This window comes from Anoplopoma fimbria, chromosome 20 (genome assembly GCF_027596085.1).
Source record: "Anoplopoma fimbria isolate UVic2021 breed Golden Eagle Sablefish chromosome 20, Afim_UVic_2022, whole genome shotgun sequence".
In the NCBI taxonomy this organism is placed as follows: domain Eukaryota; kingdom Metazoa; phylum Chordata; class Actinopteri; order Perciformes; family Anoplopomatidae; genus Anoplopoma; species Anoplopoma fimbria.
Window position 1 is genome coordinate 13,367,140 of NC_072468.1, and position 13,219 is coordinate 13,380,358.

The following is a 13,219-nucleotide window of genomic DNA, read 5'->3' on the forward strand; positions in this document are numbered from 1 at the left end:
ATTTCACCGTCAAAATTCACATAATCAATCTAATATCTAAATGTCGTGGCTGGTTCCTGCGCTGACAACTGTCAATCATCATCGGGGGAAATCAGCTTCACAGACAGAGCCCTGATTAGGTCTTCCTGCAGCAGCATGGTGCCAAGGTGGCAGGACTCATGCCGTCTACGATATGTCAGTTGGAAGAGCGTGCCGTTGTTTCCTTTACATGCGAACTAGAAGCTCACGTTAGAGTAAAACTACAACTGGATAATACTAACTGACTTAAAGCCTGATTCTCTTTTAAAACTTGAAACAAGATCTCAGTTATCTAGTGAGAACTAGACACGTATACGGCCAGTGTCTAAGGAATGCTAAACCTCCAAAACAGAAACTTCAAAATAAAAGTACAAAAAATATTTCAGCAGTTACCACACAACTAATAAATAAAATAAGAAAATACTTTTAGACCCCACTGAATATTAAACACTATAATTCAGGGGAGACATTGTAAAACTCTCTTTTATTGAATTACTATAAAAAAATAAAAATAAACTATCTAATGTCGTAACTCATGTCGATTATAAATCTAGAAAGCCTCTTTTTACACAAATAAATGTATATCAAAATGTCAAAAGTTGTTGCTTGTTGTCTTGAAGACAGACCTGACAAATCATGAAGTCAAACTTTGTCATTTCTGCATCCTTTTCATGCGTTTACTGCAATGAAATCAAAGCAGCATCTGCCTATCTGGGGTCAGACCGCTGCAGTAAACCAGCCAACATGTGGCTCCCTAGATTCAGTGAAATCAGCTCGGGGAAACTGACAAAGGGCCTCCGGATGATGTTATGAACCCAGACACAACAGGGTTAGGTTGTCCAACAAAGCAGCAATAGTGAGTTTTTCCACAGCGGATGATGAAATGTTGGTATCTACATGGAGGTAAGCCCCTGTTCTCTCACGAGTAAATTAAAATTAACATAGACTAAAACCGATTTAGCGGATTCAAAATGACAATATATTCCTAAGAAATGTAGTTAAGTAGAAGGTAAAAGAAAAATGGAAACACCCAAAGTACAAGAACTTGACCTTTTTACTGAAGTATAGAACTTGTGAACGAAGACCTCATCAACATCAACATATTTCCACTTGGTGGTAGCATGAGGATATGTTATTGGGACTCAACACTCACTTATGAATATAATACATATAGTCCCCGGAACTAATACAACCAACTCTTTGAAGTAGAGAGCTGCATATACCTGAACATACTGAATAACTCCATAGTCACACTAATTGCTCGCTCTCCCCTGCCTCGTTAAACTCACACACACACACACACACACACACACACACACACACACACACACACACACACACACACACACACACACACACACACACACACACACACACACACACACACACACACACACACACACACACACAGTGTGCCTCCCTCAACTCTGACTCCCCCGTCTCTTCTCTCCCTTTGTGTCTCATTTTCCAGCCTTCAGTCGGGTGTTTAACAGAGAGCTCTGAGGACATTTGTGGATAATGTAGGAAGAGTAAACGCAATAGGGAGATGATGATGAGAAGTGCAGTGCTGTCTGTGAGCCTCTTTCTCTCTGTCTGCTTGTTGAGCTTGGAATGTTGTTTGTCACAGAGAGTGAATAAAAAGTGCAGCTTGGCAGGACTTTACTGAAAGGAGAGAAGAAGCATTTTCAGCACATTAGTCCAAGTGGAGATAGGTATTTAACCTCAATATTTCCTGAGTACTCATGGATGAATATGTAGTACTGAGTATTGAGAACTGTGAAGTACCAAAAGTAAGTATTGCATTTTATATTCTGTTTATTTTCAAAGTCTGACAGCACTGTCATTTATCGTTGTCTTGTTTCTATTTGGCTCTAAGTTTTAGATCCATAGTTCCAATAATTTGGAAAGACTGAGGTATTTTGTTAATGGTAAATGGACTGGTACATGTACAGCCCTTTTCTAGTCCTCCAAACACTCAAAGCACTTTTACTACATGTCATCATTCACCCATTCACACCCATTCATACACTGATGACAGGGGCTACTAAGTTGCCACCTGCCCATCAGGACACTAGCTAACATGCATCATACGTCATACACATTCATACACGGCAGGAACAGCCTGCTGGAGCAATTTGGGGGGCCCATGGACACGTCAAACCGCCAACCCTCTGATAGGAGGACAACCCTGCTCTCCACTGAGCCACAGTCACCTGTTGTAGGCCTGTATACAAGAACCAATAAACAATGCCCAGCCCTGGGTCCTAATCAGACATGACATTTATTACAGTTTCTAAATACCTTCAAAGATGTTTGCAGTCTTTAGTGACAGTTTTACACATGTTCAAACTGTTTCAAGAGAGGACAGAGGGAGCAGAGGTGAGGAACACATTCCCCAATTCCGAGGCAGAGAGGGAGCAGGACTAACCTGTCTGATGGTCCGGGCCACCAGGCTCTCCAGTACTGGTCCTCGGTCTTCATGGAGGAGATGAACTTCATCCAAGATTAGGAGACGCACAATCTGGGAGAGAGCCACATCTCCAACACTCTTCCTGGTCACGACATCCCACTTCTCTGGAGTCGTCACCAACATCTGGAAACCCACATGGACACATGAGAAAAAAGGGTCTTGGTTTTCTAACAGCAGCTTAATACAATTCACTACAAAAAGTTAGGGATTAAATAAAAGAACAGATAATTTACAACAGCAACAAAAACAACAACAATGAGTAGGCAGGAGATAGGAACAGCCAGTGAATCCCCATTCATTTGTTATAGTAAGCTTTTTTGTCCTTGTGTTACGTCTCTGGAACTCAATGCTGTCTCTTATTTAATGTAAAGTCACAACCACATCGGCAGGTATGGACTATGCCCAAAACTATATATGCCTTGATGAAGTTTGCTTAAAAATACACGCTGTTTGTCTACGTTGGGACACATCCACATTAAATGACCCACCAATAAGTATCCATTTAAAAAAAAAAAAAAAGACCCCCAATAACAAGTGGAGTCTATCCCTCAGTACAGATGTGACCTTTCTTAGAGGTCGAGCTGAAAGTCAGAAACCTCAGTTATTGTTTCATCTAATTTGTCATCATTTTTTAAATAATAAAATGACATATGGGGACAGTTCATCACATAAGCTCAAAAGACATTAATGTTATGTAATGAAGACGAGCATTGAGGCCTTTCCCATCCTCCCAAAGGAAGGGCAGTGTGTCTGCAGCCTGTCCACAGCTGTTCAGTGCTGCTTGTGAGCACTGTATCTGCACACATCATCAGCAATCTCACAGCAGCTACTCTGCCATCAATATGTTGCTATTATACAAGTAAAACCTCATGAATATGTCTCAATTCATCTGGATTATTTTCCAACTCTGCCTCAACTACCTGAGTTCAAGTCTTTCACTAATGTATGACTAGATCAACTCACATCTTTCAGCTTTTCAATCTGTAACGCGGCTTGAAAGATGTGAGCATATATTAGGAAGAAAGGATCCAACTAAAAGGAAACACATCAATTCTCCTTGATTGTCACATGGTCTTAATTTGTCCTATTAATAAGCTTGTGCATGTCAAGTAGCAGGTCAAATCCAATATGAACCTCTCAGAGACAGGAAAGAGAGAGGAGAGAGGAAAGGAAAGAGCCATTAAAAAAGGTCTGCATTCTGCAGAGTTTTGTGGATCCCTGAAGTATTCTGTCTTAGTTTCTCTCTACATCTGTTTAGTAACTGTCATGAATTGAAACCAATGTGAGCCATTGGTGTGCAGTTGACCTGCAGAGGAGGCGTATTAACACAAAGAGGACATTTTGTTCTAATTAGAGCTGATTTCTTAAAACTTGATTTGTCTTACTCCGAGGGCTGAAGACTCATATCTACTTCAACTGAATTTAAGAATGCATTTAGGCACAAACGAGGATTAAGAATCTCATCTCTTGCACTGAGTTTGCTTTAAGAAGGGTTTTCTTTGTGATAAACAGTACAAGGGGAATCATACAAACACAAATAACACTTTCAATGTATTTGTGGTTATGCAGATATTTATACAGGCTGGAAAAATAGTCACCCTATGCTTTCAGGGTTCAAACTCTTTTCAAAGAATCATTTTCCAGATGATCTAGCAGCTTTGACGGACAGGGATCACACCATGCACTAATATGTTCCTCTCTATGGAAGTGTGATTTAAAAGAAGTGCAGTCTATGGCTATAACGTAATTATGAAATCATCAATTACATATGTAGAAAGTATGAGCTGAATGAAACGGATTATAAAATGCAAACACACTTGCAGATGGACAACACTTCACTTCATTGTGAGCTAGCTAGAAGTTTTGGCCCATTTTACAATGTATTATTGTGTATGCAGAGACAATGCTACATAGCTAAGAAAAAAAGTAAAGAAAGCTTATATTTAGCAGCCCAATTACTTGGGCTCCCAGTAATTGTTTTGACCCTGGCTTGCTATTCTTTATTATCCACCTCTCTCTCAAACACACATCTGACTGTTGCTCCCAGCCAGAGTTGAATCACAAACCTTAATCATTTGCAGGCAAAACAAGACAGCTAGCACTTCAACTTTAGCAACTGATCCAAACATGCTTACAAATCTAACATCATTCAACCGTTTAAAACATGTTGGGAGAAAGCAAGGGGTTTGTGTTCCACAAAATAGCCTATTGAAAATAATCAGGTCCATAAACTACCATTTGAAGGATGAATTGATGCTGAACATAACTTAGCTCCATCTGTTGGCAGTGTTATCTGTTTAGAGGTGCTCTGATAGATAAATCGACTATCAGTTCATTCTCAGCCAAAGGAAAATAGGAAAAAATTGTTGAAATCATTTTCCAGGACAACACAAGATTTCAAAATTCTCCAGGAGATTTCACTTTTTCTCTTATTATCCAAGTGTTTTCAATGACTGGAAAATTGGTCAACTGTTTTCCAGGTTTTCCAGGATGCATGGGAACCCTGCCTTCTAACCAAACTCGGGACTGAAATATGGATATATATCGGCCTCAGCTGCTCGGATTTTAACCACTTTTAATTATCTGTCTCTTGTATGTCACCTAACTTTTTTTTTCCTGAATCACCTAATAAAGTTTGGTTCTAAAGAGGTTTATTTTCACCCAAAATATTGAGATTGCTTGAGAGATCATTGCTGATATAAATTTTCCCCACCATTCCCTGCTCACTTAAGTGGATGACACACAGTGTAAAACCCAGAGCAACACAACCACAATCCCTCCAGAATGCTCTCAGAGTCATGGCTCATCAATGCCCAATTGCCCGTAGCTCCGCTCATTACAATGCAGATAGAAGCACCTAAATCATAGCTCCATAATAACAGGCGTGCAACATCGCTCACGTTCTGTGTGCTGGGTTGCATTAGTTCTACAGTGTTTACCAGATGTATGTCAATGTCAGTCTATGATCCACTACATCCACAGGAATCATTATATTTCATTCTGTGGTGTTCTGAGTGATTCTGTCAATTTGCTTTTATGTTGGGATCCCTCTTAGACTAATTATATTCAACAGTATCAACACATTTCATCTGTATCAAATGCCAACAAAAAACGTCTCCGCACTCTGCATAGTGCCTATAATTCTAGTGAAATTTTACTCTGTCTTTTTAAGAAAAAAACACTACAATGCATAATTAATGGTGTGTGAACTGTTTGGCAACCTGTCTGTGTGTGTGCAAATTCCAATTAAACCCTTTTCTGTAAAAGCAGTTCATTAAATCCTCTCTAGTTTGCATTTAAATCAATCTATCCAGCCATTAGAGGCTGGCGTACTCACAGAAAAGGAAGCGTCTGCTCCTAATTGGAACTACTGGTTAATCTAAATGGAGGCTCTGGCAAATGGAGCACAGGCCAATGTGCCTTCTTAATTGCCTCACAAATACACAAAAGGAGGTCCAGAGAAAGCACGCCATTGTTTGGCTGAATGGTGTTATTTAGCCAATTTATCCTTCAATCGCAGCAGGAGTGAAATCAATCATCGAAATCTGCTGATTCTTAGCATTTCATTTAAGATTGTAAATCTTCAATCATGTCAAAAACAGCCATTACCTGAAGGTGTCAATTTAATCAAATAACTGGTTTATTAACCCGTACTGAAAGACAGCATAATAGCCTGTAAAACCTGCTCTTTTCAGTAATTCATCGCTGAACTGAAGAGCGTCAGGCATAGTGGAAACCTGGATACTTAATGTTTGAATAAAGTTTTTATGAAATTTTTAAAAACATGCCAAAATATTTATTTGACTTATTTCTAACTTTTGATCTGGTTAATTTCACTATCAATAAAAACTCCCTCCAGAGACGTGAAAATTGCATGAGATAGATAATCCATCACATCCATGAATCACTTTTCGACAAATCTGCATGTGTTACTGCAGCTGTAAAGGGACATTTTAAAGATCCTATTGTATAAAGTATAGTAATGTTTTTCTTAGTAGTTAGCCCGTCTCGTCTCAAGGAGTATGTTGTGCATGTTATGCTATTGTTTTGATTGTTTTTACTGTGGGCTTTATATTGTCCTCATGTCTGGAGCATTGGACAAACGTATTTCACTGTGTGGGACAATATAGTTGATCAGAATCTGAACCTGAATGTCCTTAATGAAAGAGAGTGTATTTTGTAGTTGAATATGTAAACAAAACTTCAAAGACAAATTGTCCTCGAACCGCTCAAAAGTCAAATTCATTGCCCAGCGGTGTGACGTGGTAGAGTTGAGAAAGCTTGTTTATGCAACTTTACACAAATATCAGATTCCCTTGTGAAACAGAAGTGGTTTCTGACTAAGTCAAACTAAATGGAGAGAAAGCTGATGGTTGAAGTCTAAGAATGCTTTAATGAGCTACCAGGACTTTACTTCTAATAAATGAAGATGAGTGGAAACGCATCGCTCTAGATAGAAGGATTTACGTCATCGTGCATCAGTGCAGTGGTAACAGGAGAAACTACTGCCAAGTCAGAGCTGAGAATGTTAATTAAGTGCTCAACACGCCTACAAGCTTCAGGCTCATGAGGGAAAAGAGAGAGCATGCCACGTAGAGTCACTGTGTGAGGAAAGAACGCTCAGTCCATCAGAGCCTGAGGACAAGGCCCTCTTGGATCTGGTCCTACATATATTGTGATAGGTCTGATGTTGTGAAGTCAGTCAGAGCACTGGACTTCACTGGTCCAGCTGTCAGGGCCATGAATTTGGATGGTACTTGGATTCAATGCACTTTTGATTGGACTTTGGACGGAGATACTGGGACACACTTTCTGCTTCATTCTGTTAATTTGTTTGCTCAATATTTGGTTTGAGAGCAAAAATTAAATAATTCAAGAGCATAAATTAGTCATTTGAGAGCACAATTCCCTTCTCTTTCCTTAGCACACCTGCTGGACTCTGCATATTTAAGTGGTGGCTTTTAAAACATAAAAATAAAAGTTAACACTCCCATAGATGGCAAAAAATTCACCTTTTTATGTTCATTTAATGAGTGTAGTGGGAGTGATGAGCTTGGCCACGACGGACTGCGCTCACTTTCAGCAGGTGGATCTCTACAGTAAGTGCTGGTCTCAATACGGCCTGACATTCAGGTAATGGCTGTTTTTGACATGCCTCTCATCGGTTTTGCTTTTAAACTGTTTCGTTCTTCTTCTCAGTGTTACGAGGACACAATTGGCTGAAACACCTCAGCAGCTAATTCAAATTCTTTACAAAAAAACACGACGCTCACGATCCTCTCGCTCTCCCTTTACAGGAAACCGTCTGGCTGCGAGGCAGCACCTTCTTGGATGTCATTAACTGATATTTCCTCTCTGGACAGTGAAGGAAGAGGGCCTGGAAGTCCAAGGATGGCACCCACCCGCACACTGGCATCCACATGGCACCATCCTTCCAAACCCTTTCTGTTTCCATGGTAACTATCGCAGCCATGGAGAGAGGAGAATGTGGGAGGAAGAGGCAGGTGGGAGGAAGATGGAGTAGGGACGAACGAGAAAGACATTTACTAGATTGCGATATGTGAACAACTAACGGCTTGTCGAGTCAAAACTGTAATGAAAACCTTCCCAATGCAGCACTGTGTGTGGGTGAGTCCTTATGTTCAGTCCTCCGGGAATACAACTAACAATTACATCAATATGAGACAATATGTAAATACAACGACAACTGCTCTTTTCTGCTGGTCAATGGTCGGTGTCTGGCATTATGACAAGATGGGGAAAGTAAAATCATTTAATAGAGAGGTACTGTAGGTCCATAGTGGCCTATTCAGATAAACTGATGGCACATTAACCCTTTTATTTTGACTACTAAAATAAATGGCTGCTGAACAGACCGGCCTCCTGTTTCTGCTGGGTTTAAACAAACATTCTACAAAACACATTATTTAAATATGATGTATCCTTCAAATAATCAAAGATCTAGTCACTGCAAGAATACAACCATTTTCCTAATTAGTGAGAGCTCGCCTGTATTTTCAAAAAAAAAAAAAAAAAGGATTCAACTAGGAGTTCTTGTGGATTTTGCCAATCACTGCACGATCTGCTACCCTGGTTCAAGGTCTCTGAATCACTGCACACATCTCTGATTTTTTTTTTTAATCAAAAGGGGTCTAGTGATAACGTTCCTTGTTTAGAAAAACAACTGAGCCAATCAGAGCTGTGTAGGTGGGATTAAGAACTGGACATTACCTTCCTGCGCCAGAGCCAGAAAAGTCAGAGAGAAAAAAATAAGCATGGATAAGATCAACACAGCTGATCAGGTTGTTGTAAATCGACTTACAGAAATAACTCACATAAAAGTGCATAATCACAACAGAACTTATCTCCAAGCATTTTTCATATAGAGCAGGTCAAGGCCATACTCTTTATGATATGTACAGAGACCCAACCAACAATTACCTCAATGAGTGAGCACTTGTCAACAGCGGCAAGGACAAACTCCCTTTTAACAGGCAGAAAGATGGAGAACAACCAGGCTCTGGGTGGGCGGACCATCTGCCTCTCACAACGCATAATCAACAATTTTATGACAAAAGTTAAAGTTAAAGGATCTATATGCAGAGAAGGGTGTTATTGGTAACCCCCCCTCAAGCCCCCCTTAGTGTTAATTATTTTAACATTACCAAACTGAAAATCCTTTAATCCAATACCTACCACTTGGTTAATGGGGTTGGTTAGCAGCACTTAACAACATTGCAGGTAGGGGTAGGCGATATGGCAAAACCATCATATCACATTTTTTTTTCCAGGAGCCACAGCCTACAAGACTATTTTGAACGAAACTGAACAGTACAACCAAACTAATCCCCTACTTTAAAAAGTAGAGCCCTGCTACATTACCAATCACCTCACCTTATTACCTTCTCATGATTCAAACTTTAAAGTGTATTTTATAATTCCTCAGTTACTTTACAGACGTAATGAGATCCACCACAAAACAACTTTATCTAAAAAGAAAAGATGTTACTATTAAAGCCGGTTGGCCCGGTACTTTCCTTCTTCCATAACAGTGAAGAACACCAGCACTAAATGCCATGTGTTTAGTTTTCATTCAAACTAAATTAAGACTGGTGTGTTGATTGCGTACCAAACTAATCAGAGCACACATGTCCAAAGGGTCTTTTAAGTTACCAGATCACCGGTTGCCCACAAGCAATGAAAGATTTCAAAGGCCATTCTTTAAAGTAAGAGCGGCAAGTACTCACTCTACATGAAACATGAAACCACTTCCACCAAACTTGAATGAGGAACAGTTTTTCACTGAATATTCTTTGGGTAGCTCAGCCAAAAACACAACAACACAACATTAGCATTTTGTTCAATACTGAGCCTGTTTTTTTACCCAGTACGCACACAGTTTTCTTCACATAACCTGTCTCTCCTCCACTCCATGTATGTAGAGCCTAAACAGTGGTTATGCCTCGGGGAGTTCAATCTATAATCCTCAATCCTCACCAACCCTGGCTGCTCAAAGTAGAGATAAGGAGTTTATTGCACTTATCGCAGGATATATTTTACATAGTAACAACGCTAACCATTTAGCAGCGTCGCTGCTCCGATGAATGCCGTACAACTGGAACTGATAGAATGTGAAATGTAGCGTGAAACTATCCATCTCTCTATCATCATATCCCACACCCCTAATTGTGGGAAGCAGTAAGATTACCATAAAGACTCAATCCAAAAAGTTACAGGTGCTCTTCCATTTTCCTGGCCATCGACTGCTGAACAAATTGCCCACAAACTGGTAATAGTAACCTAGTAAAATAAGCAACACCCACATTGTTTTCATGGCAGAAGAGATTCGCATCCCTGTTAAATCACATTTCTTTTTTTGTTTTTTTACAGCTGAAACGCAAATTTTTTTAAATTACAAATGAGACAACTTAATGGTTACACTTTTTTAACACCAATTTCTCTTGTTGGAAAAGAAAAGTGTTTGTGTGTGTGAATACCCCATTGGTAGATGTTCGTCACTGTGTATATGTGATTGCTATTAAGTGTTGTGTGATGACCTCGATGAAGGCCTGAAGGACAAACGTGTCAGCCTAACAAGAGATGAGCTCTTAATGCCACGACTCCTGATGCTTCAAGGCTTCCTTCTCTTCTTCATATACTTTAAAAGAGGTTGAAGTGAGGCCAGAACCCCCCCATACCAGGCACATCAAAAGGGCATGATGAAAGAAGTGGAGAGGACTTTGAGGAGAGGCAGAAGACAACCAAGGTTACGGTGTGTGGCATCACTCCGGCCTGTTAAATGTGGACAGCCCCCTTTCACTCAACCACTTTGTGTAAATGTACTGACACTAACAGGCAAAATGGACAGATGAGAGACAGAAAGTGGAGAGGTTTAAGTGAGAGAGATAGAGGAGTGCTGCAGAGCTGCAGTGAATCTGACTAATCATTCCCTTTGTGAAATCTCTTCACATGACCTGATAGAAATGCAACTTTAATACACCTTCCGATTAGCTGGAATTGGCCTCATTTCATAGAAATGAACCCCCCCCACACACACCCACACACAAAACCCCAACCTTTCCTTTTCTCTATTCACAAGTCCCACAAGGCTTATAAACTTTAGCTCTAAGCTGTGCAATCTCTCAAATCCAACTATTTTGGATTTAAGAGACATGCATGTTTCCCAAACCTTGTCAGTCTGATAGTTCAGTCTTCCAGGCTGGATGCACCTCTGAGCTGGACGAGCCAGGTTCTCTCGCTAAATATGTGCTCAACCCGCAGCTTTCATCCCCTTTCTGTGGCCTCAATGTAATTAATCCATCCACCTCCTACAACAGGGAAGGGAACTTTGGCATGCAGGGGTAAGGGAAACTTGCCAGGTTAGTTTTAGTTTCTATTTTTCTGTGGGGGGGGGGGGACAGTTGGTCCACCTTAAGCGATCTTTAGCAGAAGGTGTTGCTGGCTTCAGGGCTAACCCCCTTCACTCTAATCAGCAGGTGGCAACAAGACACTGGAATTTGACGTTATTTCATAAAGGAGATGGAAACCTGTAGAACACATCTCATATTTAATCAATCCCAGATGCAACAGTCCAACATGACCCTGTCTCTAAGTTATCTTAATGTGAATTCACATGTTCCATCAGAAAAAAACCCTCAAGAACACAAAAGATGTACTTCATCTGCTGCTCAGTACGTCATTACCTGACACTGAACAGAAATAAAACTTGTTGACTGGCAAATTGATTTCAACAACTGAATAACATAATTTAATTTTACCTCCTCAACAAAATGGTTACATTGTTATAGAGTGGTTGGACATTACTAAAACTGTATTGGCCCACATAATGGAATAGTTTATGTAGGATAATTGCCCGTATATAATAAGCAGTTTACATTATAGTTCAATAATGTTTTATAAGTTAATTTCTCATTTAGACAGTAATTTATCCTGGAGTTTCCCTGTCTATTTACTAAGTTGGCTGCAGCACCATGCTTTAAGAGCTGATTGCTATAATGGTTAGGGTGGTGTTATTGTCAAAATATCCTGACCCAACTGGTTCCCACAGGAGAACCAATCAGGCCTACAAAAATGGCTTATTCATATCAAGTTTAGTTTTTCAGTACCAAAAACAGCTGGTTGCTGTAGTTCTTAGCAATAATTACTCAGGAGGAAACAGTGCATATATTGGGGACTATTTTCAGCTGCGGATTAATCCACATTTGGTGCTCTATTGAGTCTTTGTGGCAGCAGGACGGTGTATGTGGGATGAAGTCAAAATAAACTACAAAGGGTGAAAAATTTAAAGGGGTCTGAATACTTTCCGTACCCACTGTACACTGCTATAGGCTGACGACAAAGAAAGTGGAGAGATAACTTTGTCACGTATTTTGTCAATCTAGGTGTGAGTCACTCACAATGCCCCCAACTCAGTTTCAACAATTTGCAACTCTCTCACATGCAGATAAATGATCTCACTGTAGAGTGCAGCTGTTGTTAAGGAGAGCAGGTTTCGGACACTAGTAGAGGAGAGGATAAGGCACAGAAGAGTACAGCACCGAAAGAATCTGCATTTAATTGGGCTTATTTCAGCCGACATGCACCATTAAAATATGCTTTGATCTTTAAGATCGCACATTTCGAATTTCATTCAAAGCTGCACTTTGTCTACTCTTCACAAGGCCCTGGATGTAGGATAAAATGATGGTCAATAGCTTTCTCAGAGCTTCATCAAAGTCTTAGGTACCTGAGCCAAAAAAGTCAATTCCAACAGGATCGTTATGAGCTAATATTTAATGTGTAACAACTGTGGTCAGTGTTGCAAATGAACTCGGGTTGCAAACACTGTGTCGTCTTTGTGCGTTTTTCTGTTCTTCAGACGCACACAAGTGGGCAAGGGTGGAGAGAAAAAAATAGGTTGAAATCGAAAAGCTTGTTTCAATTGATTTGGGATTTGAGTCGCAACTCAAAAAAAAAACTTGAGAGCAAGATTTTCAAAGGTGCTGTGACGTGTAGAAATTGGACCTTCCACGTTTCAAATCTAAAAAAAACCCCCGTAAAAGCCAAGTTGTTCCCTCTAGCCTCTGCTCATCTCCTCTTTCTAATTCTGATACAAGCATTACCACTACAGACAGTCTCAGACAACTAGATTTCATCTTTACTATACTGTCACCATGGTAACTACTACTAAGTGTAGACAAAAGTGCTGCCTTGAACATGGAACCTTGACTG

At 40.1% G+C, this 13,219-nt stretch overlaps 1 protein-coding gene across 1 annotated transcript in view; it reads right to left on the reverse strand.

Moving 5' to 3' along the window:
• ascc3 (activating signal cointegrator 1 complex subunit 3) overlaps positions 1-13,219 on the reverse strand; it is a 141,740-nt gene that overhangs the window by 67,733 nt on the left and 60,788 nt on the right. Inside the window, exon 11 of the mRNA XM_054621123.1 lies at positions 2,447-2,611. Within this exon, the coding sequence (XP_054477098.1) occupies positions 2,447-2,611 (165 nt within the window). The remainder of the gene's footprint in view (positions 1-2,446; positions 2,612-13,219) is intronic.